At 35.5% G+C, this 16133-nt stretch overlaps 1 protein-coding gene across 1 annotated transcript; it reads left to right on the plus strand.

Moving 5' to 3' along the window:
* Nucleotides 1-275: 275 nt before the first annotated feature.
* On the plus strand, nt 276-15399 carry LOC124199535 (beta-1,4-N-acetylgalactosaminyltransferase bre-4-like). The gene is made up of 4 exons (XM_046595366.1): nt 276-780; nt 11267-11527; nt 14269-14458; nt 14765-15399. The coding sequence occupies exons 1-4, from the start codon at nt 447-449 to the stop codon at nt 15150-15152; spliced, it is 1173 nt and encodes a 390-aa protein (XP_046451322.1). The 5' UTR covers nt 276-446; the 3' UTR covers nt 15153-15399.
* Nucleotides 15400-16133: the final 734 nt, after the last annotated feature.

Genomic DNA, 16133 nt, shown 5'->3' on the forward strand with positions numbered 1-16133 from the left:
CCGACAATAATGATGACTACTTACCCCTCCGACATTGATTTGTTGGCGTGGCTTTCTAAACCATGGGTAACCATGCCGATACAATTGAATCAATGACAAATTAACAAGCAATGGCTTTTAAATTAAACGGATATATGGCAAAGGATTGATCAGTATGTTACTGTGACATTTTCTGTATCGATTAGTTTAATTTTGGCATTAGGCAATAGGATTGCGAAACGTTTGCGATATCGCGGGTAAATAAGTTATTGATGTAAGAGGCAGAGATAAGTAAAGACGGGATGTAAAAAATAAAGAAACGAGCAAATAAGGTACCTCAACCTCTATCATAGGTTAAATCCATCCGCCAATACACTGTAAAAAGGCGGGGTTTTGAGCTACACGTATAGGAACTTGTTGCCAGGAATACATATCTAAGAAGACTGTAACTTTCATCCAGTCTAGTGATGGCTTACAGATTATTCAGACGGCCGGTTTCGAGGACTAGTGTAATTGTTTCCCTGGAAGTATTATTTTTTTTATCTATTATCACCATCGTTTCTTTGTACGTCGATAAATATAGAAGTGACATTGACAAAAATGTCGCTTTCGTTCGAGGAATCCCAAATCTATCTTATCATTTACTTGATCCCATAACACCAGTTTCTGAGGAATTACTTCAATTTGAGGAGGAAGAAAGAACAAAAGATGTTTGGAAATTAAAGCCCATCAGCAATATCTCATCTTTTAAAATAAGAAATAAATCAACACATTTCTGTCCAGCTGTTTCACCACTGTTAGGTAAGAATACAGATTTTTACGTAATGGCCATTGATTTAAATGCACTTTTAGGCAATCAACGTATATTTAAAAAATATTCAAAATTCTTAAATTCCTAATAAAAGGTTTTTATTCCAATTTAACAAAATTTATGTCTGTCCCATACCGAATTTTACAAATGTCATCTACGAATTCAGTCCTGTGAAAGAGAGAAATACCAAATTTGTTCATTGGATTAAAAAAATATCCCTCATCGTATAATATTACTTTAATACCTTTATATTGGGTAATGGGGCATTCCATTCCAAAACATCCAGAGGTCGTTGCAACATCTCAGCGATTTCTTTCAATTCTTAATTTTTTTGGAGGTACTTGTAATGAACTTAGATTAACTATTTTTCTGCAGAGCATAGCTATGTATATCAGCTTGTTTGCTGTAAAATATTGATGGCTATTCTGGAGAATTTAAATAACTTGAACGAGATTTTCCTACTAAAAACACCTTTGATATTTGCAAGTATGGTGTAAGTAGTTAAGTACGTATGCTCGAAAAATAGTCTAGCCCTATTAAAAATACTAGCTTAATAATAAAAAATAAACCGTTACCGAGACAAAGTTTGAAATATCAACCTTCTTATCACTCTTCAGCTGGCGTACCACTCAACCATCCAATTAAATCAATCTTTCATAGTTTAACCTCTTTAAAACCATTTTACATGTTATTTTGTTTGGACTCTGTTAATTTTTTCTTCTTTCGTACAACCAAATAATTAAATAATAACAATAATTCACAACTGATTCTACATCTCTTAGCTTTTTTCTATTATTAATCAAGTTGAAATAGTGCAGTTATCCATATTTCACTCACTTCTTTGAAAAGATCGAATTGGTAAAAATAGGAAAATGAGAAAAAATTGACAGCTGTCCCAAAAATTGGGAAATTTCAGATTGTAGCATTACACTCTCATTCTTTTTTGGTACTCGAAGACCAGGTAGGGTCTCTTCGAGTATGCCTTCGATTAACCTAAGCGTACTCAAAGGGTTGTAAAACCTATACCGAACATCGAGTTCCATACCCGAATTCGGTTACCCTTGTGCACCGAGAGACTTCGGTAATATATTATAGTACGCAGAACTAGCCTTGAACGTACTCGAAAAAAAATATTTGCATCCTCTGGGTATTGAGCTCAGGTCTACCGTATTCCAGTTTGAGCTTCTTCCGATGGGATGTTCTAGATCCTATATTATCCCTGAGGTATATTTATCCCTGAGGTATATTTATATACGAAGGTCCTTAACAATATAGGGTGTGGGGTAAAGGGGGTAGGGTAGTAGTAGCTAGTAGTGAAATTCAGAGGGTTTAATGTCCATTTTGTAATCCTTTATACGTTTCTTCCCTGAATGACCAATCGTCAACACATTTTGAACAAAATTCTGTCAAAATTTGATACATTGCGTAACGGGGTTTTTATTTGTTTTTATTACTGTTCTAGAAATTTAATTTGCGTATTTGTTACCTAGCTGGTTGCCGAATCCTAGTTAGTGAATTCGCTTTTTTTGCGTAACCTTCCAACTGTCAGTGCATGATCAGCAGTGTAAACAAAAAGAAAAAAAAGTTTGGATCTTCCCTAGCAAGACAAGTTTTCTGCTATGGGAGTGGATATTATTAAGTTTTTGATTTGATTTGGTTTTTCTGTTTGATTTCGTCTTTATTCTTCTTTTTACTTTGTATTTTCCCACTCTTATTTTTTTAACCCTTTTTGTTTTATTTTTAACTCTTTTTGTTTACTATTTTTTATCTTGATTTTAATAAATTTTGTTGTCCTAGTAAAATTTGTATGCCTCCTTTTTTAACAGTTAGTCATCAACCAAGAAGTTGAGGAACATTTTAAAAATGTTAGATTATATTCATTTTGAAGCTCTGGGTCATCTCTCCCTTCTTCCTTTGTCCTCTCCTCGGTCATCAAGATCTTCTTGTGGTCGTGAAGAGTTACCACCGATCTTCCACTTCCACTTACCTCCGAAAGCTTATTAAGAGGAATTTTTCAAAAATTACAAACTGAATTTTTCTTACCGACTTGATCGAGATTTGAACCGCGAACCATTCGAATGGCAGTCTGGGTTGATGACCATTAGACCATCATTGTTGTATTTTTGGAAGGGAAAAAATGGGTATGATGGTAACTCGCTATCTATTAGCCAAGACTCATGTAATGCAACATGTGACCGCATGATATAATTGTATTGTTACTATAGTAATAAGTGTTAATTTAACTTAATCTAAACATGAAGTGCGACGTGGGGTGGCGGGGCGAAGCCTCCGCCACACCTAAGTCGCACCACTCATAATATTGACAGATTATTAGTCAATTAGTTAATAAGAATCAAATCATTTAAGAGAATAAAGGGAAACATAATTTTCCAAACATAATAGTATGTATACTATTTACTTTCTACTATTTAACTTTAATTTTCTGTTTCTTTAACGTTTACAAAAATTCCCGAAGGACATTACCGAAGGAATCTTGTATACGAAGGTCCTTAACAATTAGGGTGTGGGGTATAGGGGGAAGGGTAGTAGTAGCTAGTAGTGAAATTCAGAGGGTTTAATGTCTATTATGTTTTTGCATATACGTTTCTTCCCTGAATGACCAATCGTCACCAAATTTTGTACATAATTCTGTCAAAATTGGATACACCGCGTAGTGGGGTTTTCATTTGTTTTCATTACCGTTTAAAAAAATTAATTTGCGTACTGGTTACCTAGCTGGTTGCCGAATCCTAGGCAGTGAATTCGCTTTTTTGCGTAACCTTCCAACTGCCAGTGCAGTGAGTGCTCAGCAGTGTAAACAAAAAGAAAAAAAAAGTTTGGATCTTCCCTAGCAATACAAGTTTTTTGCTATGGGATTGGAGAGTTTTTCTTATTTGATTTGATTTGGTTTTTATGTTCTTGTTCGATTTCGTTCTTCTTTTTACTTTGTATTTTCCCACTATTTCTTTTTTAACTCTTTTGTTTTATTATTACCTCTTTTTGTTTACTGTTTTTTATCTTGATTTTAATAAATTTGGTTGTCCAAGTAAAATGTCTATGCCTCCTTTTTTAACAGTTAGTCATCAACCAAGAAATTGAGGAGTATTTTAAAAATGTTGGATTATACTCATTTTGAAGCTCTGGGTCATCTCTCCCTTCTTCCCCTGTCCTCTCCTTGGTCATCAAGATCTTCTTTCGGTCGTGAAGAGTTACCACCGATCTTCCACTTCCATTTTCCTCCGAAAGGTTTTTAAGAGTAATTTATCAAAAATTACAAACTGAATTTTCCTTTCCGACTTGATCGAGATTATAACCCCGAACCTTACGAATGGCAGCCCGGGTTAATGACCATTAGACCATCATTATTATGTTTTTGAATGGGGAAAAATGGGTATGATGGTAGCTCGCTATCTATTAGCCGAGACTCATGTAATGCAACATGTGACCGCATGATATGATTGTATTGTTACTATAGTACTAAATGTTACTTTAACTTAATCTAAACATGAAGTGCGACTTGGGGTGGCACGCCACACCTAAATCGCACCACTCATAATATTGACATATTATTAGTCAATTAGTTAATAAGAATCAATTAATTTAAGAGAATAAAGGGAAACAGAATTTTCCAAACATAATAGTATGTATTTATATACTATTTAACCTTGATTTTCTGTCTCTTTAACGTTTAAAAAAATTCCCGAAGGACATTCCCGAAGGAATCTTGTTTAACTAATACATAAGAATTTACTCTTAGAATTTTGAAATCTGTAAACATTCACATGTTTCGATAAATTTATGTTCGAAAAATTAGGTTTCCTATAAGCCAACATTGGCTAGCATATTTTTCGCACTTTTGCCCTTCCTTTGGTTTTGGTGCCAACGCTAAAAGCGTCTAGGGACTGGCTTTATTTCAAAACAAAGAATTATTTTCTTTGGGCACAGAAAAATCTCTAGATTCGTCTCCCATACTTTGATTAGGCAGGGGCAGCAATGGTCTGTTTGAAAATGGTGCAATATCCCTGTGTAATAGTTAGTGAAAGATAATTTTTTCTCAGATTTATTCCTTTTTTCGGCTTTTACTCATACCTAACCCTTTGATTGCACTGGTTTTGCTGACCTTGTTCTTAATAACTTCTGTGAATGGGAAGTTTGGTTTAAAAGTGTGGGAAGAAGGATGAAAGGTTGGTTAGATGCGGGTTGAACTCTCTTGAACCCAACCCCCCCAACTGTCCATATAAACCAGCCAACATGTCGTAATCATGTGTCAAGTAATGACGTTATCAGCCGTTTGATTTACTTATTTACGACAAAATCGTCATGATACAACACCGTATCATAAAAGTCTACAAAAATAACGAGTAGTTCCAAGCACTCATATAATATACGCATGGCTTATTGTTGAACGATAGTTATTGTGAGAAGGAAAAAATTTCAATGTCAATTGTTGATACCACTAGCGCATGCATCATCATTGTGCATGCATGATGGTGTCATGGTCTAACAGGAAAGGTACCCAAACGGGATAGGTTACACGAGTAGCAAAACGTCCCCACTTTGGTTTTGGGTTCGCTGAAATCCCGCCACGAACGCCACTTGTGTAGTGGCCTTTGCTGTTTCTAGCCCATATAGTATAAAAAGGATAATAAATATGAATTGAATAGAAAATGACTGCATTTGGAGTATTTTTTGCACATAAAATATTCTTTAGCTCACAGTTTATAGAATACAACATAATTTAATATAATAAAATTAAGCAGTTATGGGTTTAAATGATGTATAAACAAATTATAGCTGCGTTTGGATGGACTAATTTTACTTTCTGGCTTTCTTTACACGTTTGGCACGATTCTCCATCGGAAGTTTAGACAGTTTCCTTTGTGATGACGCTGACTATTCAATCGATCAACATTGCTAGCCTATGTTTTCCCTTTTTTTGAAACCGGTATCGAATTACGATGTATTCATAAATAAGCTTAGGGGCCAGGGTGCCCCTAGGCTTATTTAGCATTGTTTCTAACGAAGACACAACGAAGAACATATTAGGAGTTACCTTTTTAAGACCGCCCCTGTCCCTCAGTACATTTAATCTGTTTCACTGTTTGTAGAGTTTGAATGCGCCGTAAGAGGTTCATCGGATTCCAAATTTCTCTATGACTCAGAACACGAACTTGCCATTTTACGCCTTGCATAAAGTAATTATCCTGCCAGATCGTACACTAAGTCGTCGATGTAGTCCTTGTACGCGCCAATATTGTAAACGTTGCTGTCTAGGAATTTTATTTTCTTGGTTAGCCCATCTTTTAGAGCTTCTTTTCTTTGTTTTGTCTCTTAAGGTCTTTCTTGAATCTGTGCAGCATACAATCTTTATATGATGTCAGTGAAGACATTGGTTGACCTTCTACGTTAGCATTAGCTATAGTTGTTTTTTGTCGGATAATAAACACACAGCATACGAAATAGTGTCAAAAAGGAGTGAACGGTCGACATCTCTTGGCCATTATCAGCAGAGCGAATAATTCAAAAAAACGCTAGTGCAAAGAAAACAAATATGAAAAAAATTGAATTCTAAATTATTTTATACTTGAGGCAATCCTGATTAAATTCGCCTGTAAGGACGAATGCGTAGTTAACTTCGTCAGATAAAAGTTGTTCGGTTAACTCTATCGTGCTGAATACGGTCATACGCAGTGCCTGTAGCGTTGTTTACGACAGGAATGGCGGCAGATTTGTGTTTGTCATGGGCTATATCTGTGTCCCACAAAGCCTCCAAAAATGATTCCAATATCTAAAAAAAATGTAAAAAAAAAACTGCGGTGTTCATTTCATTCCACCATAGCGAATTGACCAAAAGGTATACATGGGATTACCTCCTTGTTCTTATCCCAAGCATTTTTTTCCCTTTTTATTGAATGTATGTAACATCTTCCATTCATAAGGTCGACTGCCTTGTTGATGAGGCTAGCCATTTCTTCGGTTCCTTCGGTATCTGATACATAACAAATAAAATTTATCGCGTCTATAATACATTATTCATTTATTTAAAATTACATTTGAATGCTTCCTTAGTGGTCTCCCGATTGCAAAAATATTGGAATTTGATGACGACTGAATTTGACAGTAATTGGGCTGCCCTACTCACATTAATTTTTTCGAATGAAGTTGGATTTAAATGAGCCTCTTTCAAATTTGAAAGGGTGGTGAGATGTGTTCTGTTGATCTTACTAGTTTTCTACAGTAACTCAAAATCGCTGTATCTAACTGGTTTCACTTTAAACTGGAAGACAATGTATGTATGGTTAAAAAATGTTATAAAATGCAGTTAAAAGAAATTACCTGTACGTTTTTTTACGTTAAATATGTTGTTTCTGATACATTTAACGATATGTGGAACGTCAACGAAACCAAAATCAATTCTTTTTCGAGCGTAGGGTGGTCGAAAGAGGAAATATTTTCCTCATTTTCCTCATTTGTAAATGGGTTTCTTAGGTCATTTTGAACGACCGGCTCAGGCACGTTTGGATTGGCAGTTTCCAAGACGTCTGATGACTTGTTTTTTTTTCTTTCTTGGGTAATTATATCCACTTCAGTTGTTCTTTGGATGTTGAAGGCGTTCCCATTTGAGTTCAATTTCCCAGAAACACCACCCAGTTTCATCACTGTTTTGCTACTTTAGATACCATTTTTTTTAAATTTTTAACTGGGCGCAACTCTTGACAGATTACTGCCCGAATGTATTGAAAGTATATAAGAAGATACAGTTAAATACATCGGAGGCATAGAGCAATCAGCTCAGGAATAATATATACACGATAGGACATATACACGAACAGCAAGATGTGAGAGGAAAACTGGGCCTAATTACCCCACACTGGGCAGGCGGCACCTCCGCGAGCTCCTTCAGGAGGCCTTCAGTACTTACTTACTTTGTGCAACATCACATACAACATTTTGAACTATTGCATCAAATTTTTCTAAGACAGTTATTGCTCGAGCCATAAGTTGGTGAATAACTTCCCTTGGGTAAGCGGCCCCTTTAGTGGCGTACACTATATTGGCGGAATTCAGGAAAATCGATATGGAAGAAAAATAAACACAAGAACGGAATAGGCTAATTCACCCTCATGGGATTTTACAGTGATTGACTCACTCAAACCATCGTCCTCTCCAAAATCAACAAATCCCTTGAATACTTGTTTTTTCAAATCAAATGTTAGGTCTTCGGCAATAGCCATCTCATTCCAGACTAAACTGCCGTAACGAATAGATTTTGTCTTCCCCGACTGGAATTTTTTGATTTATGATACCGCAAAACTGTTGAGGTCAAAAGTGCTGGGCATGCAACTCAACAATCGGCAGATGGTCTCGGCCGACGGAAGGGCAAGGGGATTATGTTTTCTAAGGTGGTCGTAGGCTGCTTTGCTTTTGATTCGCAAAAGAACGCATTCAAGAAGGAATTCTGGGTCGTACCGCATTGATTTGCTACTTTCAAATTCAGCTTTTTTTCAAAATTGCCTTAACAACCAACAGTTCCTAAAACCATGAGAAGAAAATAGAAAAAATGAAAAATAGAATGAAAAATAAGGCTCCTCCCTAGCAAGACAGGTTTTCTAATATCGAAAAAAGAAAGGTATAGGGTTGTAGATCTCGTTACGCTGATCATTTTTAACATAGGGTTTAGGGTGTGCAAATGAACGGAAGTGCCCGAAAAACGCGTTCAAAGTTTTGAGTTTTACGGAGTGACGCGCTGCCCATGTCGGCCTAAAGGGCGGGTCGAGCGGAGGGGACTGCGCGCACCCTTGGGAGAGGGGTGAGTGAAAGGGGGGTTTACCTTGGCCATACTATACGGGTTCATGTTCCCCCCTTGGCCAGCATATTAACGGTGGTCTATTGGTCAGAAGACCGGGCTGTAATGCCAGCGTTCCGAGGTTCGAAACTCGGCAAGTCGAAATAGAAATTTGAAAATAATAAAAAAAAAATAATAATTGTGAGAAATTTCGAGAATAGATATTTTTAAAAAACATTATTTATAAAAACCTCTAATTAAAATTAATTTGTTAGTTTTAACTTATTCTTGTGAATTAACTGTGAACTATTTTAATATAATTATACGAGCTTATCCCAGGTAGTACACAGACTCTGTTTAAGGTCAGTTACACTCAGTTACCACTCTTTTCCGATAGTACAAGTTCAAGACAAAGATTGGCACCCATTCCAAAGTCTTCTACCCATTTGGATGAAACTTGCCCGTCCTGACGATAAAAAACTGTTAATCACTTCACTTCTTCACTATTAAAACCCAGCTCTAATTGATTTAACTTTGTCAAGTATCCTGCCTGATACGCGGAACATTTCGATGTATTACAATTTAATACCTGTGAGCGAAAGAGATTTTGGCAAAAGTCAGTATCACAGACCTGTCCAAGACCTATATTGAACTGTTTTACCCTGTAAAAGCAAAATTTAAATCATCATGAGAAAAAAGGTAGAAATAACAGATCTGTGACAGACGTGGATCACAGAGCCAAAGCATTATCAGTTTTACAGAATGAAAAGAGAGCTGTAACAATGCGAATGTGAATACCGACTTGTGAAAAACCAAAATTATCAAGGTCAGATGGGATACACTTTTCATGTCCTTACTAAAACTTCCTGCGCTAGTCCCCAAGCGTTTCAGGTGTTCATTTCTGCGCAATCCCCACTTAAACTTTACCTAAGGTATGCGGTTTCAGATAAAAATGGGGGTAAGGGGTGAATTCTCAAGGGATGATTCGACAGGGATCATATGTGTGGGAACATCATCATTTTCCATTTTTTAACAGGATGAGTCTCAATACAATTGCAGTTTATAATGTTCATGAAATAAATGTATATATCAGAATATATGTCAGTTTGTATACAGAAGTACTGAAGGGATGCGACAACTTTGCACCGGGGGCGGGGACGGCTAAAATTTAAAATAGAATGTTTTTATATTTATTAGCATTATATTTACTACCAAAATTTAGAACTCTTACGTGGTCTAGAGCTAACGAAGCTCTGTATTTCAAAAGAAAACCCCATTTTCCTAGCTGAACCTTTTCTATACTTATTTAGCGCCAAAGTAGGCCTTTTCCCATAAGGCTGTACAGGTTGTTCCCATACTTAAGGCTACCCTTCCCCTGTTTAAAAAATAAAAAAAATCCCTTATTCTAACCCTAATAAATTCGTTAAAATATGTCGTCGCTTTCCGTCGAAAATTCTATTTTTTTGAGTTGAAATATCGCCTTTTCCCATCAGGTTCTCTCACGCGTTTTCATACTTTGGGTACCAAATGTAAAACTCTTCTTTTTATTCAAAAACAGAAAAATTCGAAAATAGAAGGTTTAATTGTACAAAGGAAAAGAAGAAAAGGCTATAGCTACATGAAATATCTTTGAAAACCAAAGGTATTAACATGTCAATTACTCTAAATAGAAAACCAGAATGTTGGTTCTAAGACTCTAGGTTAGAGACTGTCTGGAATAGCCTTAGACTTACTGGCAATTTTTCGACAAGTGACGAGAAAACCAAAAAGCTGAAAAATATTGCACCATAAAGCGGGAAAAAGTAACTTTTCTAATAATCGGCAATGATGGTAATAATCGGCTTATGTCGTTAAAATTAATTTTTCGCGCCATGAAAATTCCAGACAGTCAGCTGTCTGATTTCATTCATGTTTTTTTTTTTTTTGGGGGGGGGGGGGGTTGGGACGGAAGACATGAATGACCAGTGGCTTATTACTCCTTTTCTCTCTTCCCACCCTTAATAGTTTCTTTACATTTTAGGTAATGTTATTTGTTATTTTCTTATGTATAGGGATTTAAAAAGAATAAAAAGACAGAGGCGCATAAATGTCCCCTCTCTGAACAAGTAGTTACTATGCTTACTACTAGAGAGACTGATCATTCAGGGAAATTTTATGCCCCTAATTACTTTTTATTCTTTTACACCTGAATACTTTGAAAAAAGTAACATTTCATAGTACTTAAAATGAACATTAACTTTTCCTTCATCTTTTTAGTAAAAATTAGAAGGGCATCAGTCTAACTGCTATTTTTTATAATTTTTTTTTTCAAAACAGGAAACTTTTTGGGAAGCGCCATAAGGAATGTAGGGCAAACAGCCCAACTTTCGGTCGGCAAAGTTGTTAAAGTAGCCGACAATTCCAGGGGTTAGGGAAATGTCGATTAAGGGTTCGCGCATTTTTTTCATGTCCACAGTTTTGTTTTCAACCTCCTCCGAAAATTTTGAAATTATTGCATTTACGTTGCTAATTAAAAAATGAAACTTGAAGGCGCGTTACGCCATAAGACGAAATGGTTAAATCGGCTCAAGTTGGTACAGTGTACCAACTAGGCCGGTAGGTACTGCTTAGATTTCTTCTTAAGAAGTTTTAAAGTGTGACTTTATATTTTCTGATATCCTTCCAATATATTTTTTTACATTTCAATGCAGTCGGGTGGCTTGACATCAGTTCTTTTGCTGATCCCACTAAAAAGGAAGAAAACGAAAACATTCTGAACACAAAAATGGCGGAAAGTGGTCTGAATATTGGTGGCCGATACCAACCGAGTGAGTGTCAATCACGAAACAAAGTTGCCATCATCGTGCCATACAGAAACAGAAAAAATCACTTACGTATATTTTTGCGCTACATGCACCCGTTCCTGCAAAGGCAACAGCTAGAATATATTGTCGTCGTTGTCGAACAATCAGGTCGTATATTATTAATGATACTAAAAGGAACTATAAGTATAAGAAAAAATGCATTCACTATATTTATCGATTTTTCAAGGAAATTTTGAAAGGTACACAGTTAAAAATTTGAACCCCACTTAGCCCGCACTTTTCAAGTGCATCTCCAAATTTTGTGCTTTTCGTATACCAAGTCCCAACTTCAAAAGTTCACAGCGGTGGTAAATGCTTTATTTTAAGAAAACGATATGAAAAAGCTGTTTTGTACTGAAAATTGGGTATGAAAGCATCTTTTGTCAAAAATTTAGTATCTTGCCACCACTGTGTTCAATGAATAAATGAAATAAATAATATATCTAGCATAGCCCATCAGAAGATGCACCTACTAAATGAAATAAACACGAGTTTAATACCTGCAACTAATAAAAATTTACTTCCGTACCCCCGGTGTTTTACGCCTTTTTCTCTTTTTGTTTCGTAGGTAAAGGAAGAGAAGAAAAGAAAGAAAAAGAGAAAATGGCGTAAAACACCGGGGGTACGGTAGGATCCCCGGTACTCTCCATGTGTTTTTCACAATATATGGTTTTATTCGAATGGTTAGCGTGGTTGTTTCAAATACGAAAGTTTTATTGTTCAAATTTTGGGCTAGTACTTTGTTATTGGCTTTTCGTAAATATTTAACTTAGTATTTCAGGAAAAATTGGTATGGTGAACGTAAAACTCCAAAGACAGAAGAACTCCAACGACAAAAGAAACCCGATATTTTAAATAATTTCTAACAATTAATTTGTATCAGTCAGTAAAAACCCATAAACAGTAGAACTCCAACGACATGAAAACTACTTTTTTAAATATTATTCAAAATATCCAACGAAGAACTCCAGTGCCCGACAATAGAATTCGATTTTAAAATTATTTGCATGCCCGACAGAAGAAGATTAATTTCAAAATATTTAAAATACCCGACAATAGAACTCCAATGACTTTATCATTATTTTCAGATCCGATAACAGAAATCAATTTAAATTAGTATATCCGTAGGCCTCTAGCGACGAATACTTACTTTAACATTGAACTCCCGAACAAGATGACGAACAAAATTTTCTTTTTACTTTGCTTTATGAATTAGAACGCATTAGGGAAGAGAGGAGCAAGTAAATTGGTGTGTTAGTTGGAACCCACCATTATTCGTCCAAGCGACCGAGGGATTGTATTTTAAAAATAACCTGTTATAGTCTTTAGTAATGCGAATCTAAAAAAATTACTAAAATAGTCTTGGTAGTATGGGAACAACAAATAAAATGATATTTTGGCCCTTAAATCGTGTCGTCAATTTCCATTCTTTTTTATTTTGTTGACTTCCCTTGTTAACTTAAAATTTAGTTAAAATAAGTTTCAAAAAGAAAATTCTTTCCCCTTTCAGAAAATTTTTTTTATTTATTTTTATTGTTCAGATTATTGGTTAAAAACGCAGTATTAACAAACCCACTTTTTCTCGGGGCAAATCGTCTTGCTGGGTTAGAGATAGGAGGGAAAAAATTTCGGAAAATTTAGTTGATGACGCCATCGCCAGGTGTTTCTTTTAGCCCATAAGAATAACATGGGCAGTAATTTTCCCCGTGACTCGACACCCCCCCCCCTTCATTTTCAAAGCGCTTTTGGTTTAAGTGAAGAGATTTGTCATAAACTAAAAATTAACCATCGATAGCTAAATTTTTTCCTCTTTTTTAAGCCTAGCAGGACATCTTTACAATCACATCACGAGACGATTGAAATGAATCAAAATATGTTTCAAATTTTCTTAAACACATGCTTTGCCGACTTTCCGTAAACTATGAAGAGGCCTAATATGAATAGTATAACTTTTCATTTATGAAAAAAAATTTTAATAATAATTTTCTTTGTATTTTTCTTGGCATATATCTTACCGTGCTCTCCAAACCACCTCGCTATTTTTAATAATGCGCCTTGGATACAGCGTTACCGGTTTCAAATTGACTGAAATTTCATTAAATTTAGTTTCACACTGACGTCTGATGCCCCAAGGCGCCAGATCATGACGTCTGTCTGTTATAGATTAAATACAGTTGATATACCACTATTTTTTAATATATAGTTCATATTAAAGATTAACATTTTACCTTTCATATCGACTTCGTGATCGCGTAACGTTTCAATACCACAACCGCCCGTCAACAGCCGTGGCTTTTCTTGCTTCTCAACCCCCCCCCCACTAACCGTATCTTACCCCAAAACCTGATGCTAATCAAAAGGAATCTTTCTTGCGCTAACTCCCAGATAAGGATAGTTCTAAATGCTATGAAAAATGCGTTCCATATCTTATAAGTTGTGGTGTTTTTTCTCATTTTATAAGCAATGCACATTTCATTGAGCGTGTGATTCTTCTATTCTATTCTATAATCTTCAGCCAATCTTTTTATATTTACAATAAATGTACACCATTTTGCCCACTTATAGGCCCTTAGTAGGGAGGCACCACACCTTCATATAAGTGTGCTGCCCCAAAGTAGACCAGTCCAAATTTTAGTGATGAGTATCCACACTTTTTTTAGCAGAGGTCATTTCCACACTTGAAAGTGGGGATAACAATGGGTAAAAGTATTTTACTGTGTATATAAAAGGTATTAAAACATGAATTTGTATACTAGCTCTTAGACTTTAGCAAAAATTCGAGTGCCCTATAGTTTTCTGTATAGTAATTAAGTCCTGCTATAAAAATTATTGAAATTTGCTGTAAACAGAGGGATCACCATTCAACCGTGGATTGCTTATGAATATTGGCTTTAAAGAGACTCAGCTGAGAGAGAAATTTCAATGTTTTATCTTCCATGACGTTGATCTTCTTCCTGAAGATGATAGGAATCTTTACACCTGTCCCGAAGAAGGAAATCCACGTCAGATGGCCTTCTCCATAGATATATACGATTATAAGTATGTTTTCTCAAGAGTCACAATGAGGTAGAGTTAAGTAAAGTAGGGTTGTTAGAAATAAAGAAACGAACAAATAATAACCTCTTTCTCTTGCGAAAGGCTCATACTATCCTACAATACAGAGTAAAAAGGTGGGTATTTCAGCACACGGCATAAGACTTTCAGCCGCGACTATAATACACGGGTTTTTATAAGAATAAGAATATGAAATATCACGAGTTCATTTGCGAGTGAAACTTTAAACTGGGATTTTGCTTATAGGATATTTAAGTAAGTTTTATTAACAGCATTTCATTTTAATACCAGGCCTACGATTGAAAATCATTTTGGAGGTGTAAACGCATTTTATTCTGGCGACTTCCAACGAATCAATGGTTTTTCAAATAGTTATTGGGGCTGGGGAAGTGAAGACGACGATTTGTATCATCGCGTACTTCACCACAACCTAAGTGTGACAAGGATGTTCGACGACAAGTCCATGTTCAACAATGTTGCTCGCTACAAAATGCTCGACCATGACTGGGTCAATCCAAATCCGATGAGGGAATCATTATTTGGAAATAGAACTTCCAGATTTCAATATGACGGACTAAACAATCTTAATTATCAACACATTAAAGTGACTTCCAAGCCTTTTTACACACATATATTTGTTGAAATTCAACCAAAGATGTGGCAAATTAAAAATATGTGAGAGTTTAAGCATTTTCTGTTTTCCCTTATTAATTTTTTTATGGATTTGGGAGAGTGGGGCTAGTTATCATTTAGGAAAGTTGGTACAACTTTTTTCTCGATGGGCTGTAATAAATTTATAGGGCAAAAAGGATAATTAACAATTTAAATCTTACTCTAAAAAAATCAGTCCTTAATTCAAAATTATTTAGGAATAAAAATAAAAGATTTTGTTGCGCCTTAAAAGTGTGTGTTTTATTTTGTTATTTACGACTTATATTTTCATCTTTTATGTTAACTACTCTGTTCTTATTTGTACAACTGGTGACTAATGAATTCATTTAAAATTATGAAAAAATTAAATTCTTTTCATCATTATTTCTTCTTTCTTTAGGTTTAATTAATTTTGATAACTACACAATATGAATTACTAAATGGAGGTTGTCCAATTGTTATTTTGGAGATTGAATTTAAAAAACCAGACCATTGAGGGGTGCCTTAAAGACATTTTTTTATTTGTTTTCTATTAACAAGCGATCTCCCACTCAACCGGACCGAAATACCCACTTTCTGGTGGAGGTACTTTTAGGATCGTAATCCGGAAAAGGATTATAAAAATCCGGACTAGAACTATTCTGTTCAAAATCGCAAGGCGATTCCAACGGAATAAAGTCCGGATTTTTATCTTTTCTCGTTCACGAGATAATCACGGTTGAAAATCGTGAAATATCACGAAAACCCAAATTCTCCCCCTCCGACTACATCGCCTTTAGCCGTATATTCGGCTTCTACACAAAAACTAATTGAAACAAAATGTAGCCCTTTCATAACTCTTTCAGAATCCAAAAGGATTTTTAATAATTCTTTAAGATCTCCGAGATATCACGATTTTCGTGATACCCCCATTTCGACACATTTTCAGGCATTTTATTCGGCGTTGCCGATTGCCTTATATGTTTTTTTCGCCCCCTTATATGTCCACTCCTTCGCTTTTTCCCTGTTT

The sequence above is a fragment of the Daphnia pulex genome, chromosome 8 (genome assembly GCF_021134715.1).
Source record: "Daphnia pulex isolate KAP4 chromosome 8, ASM2113471v1".
Taxonomy (NCBI): Eukaryota; Metazoa; Arthropoda; class Branchiopoda; order Diplostraca; family Daphniidae; genus Daphnia; species Daphnia pulex.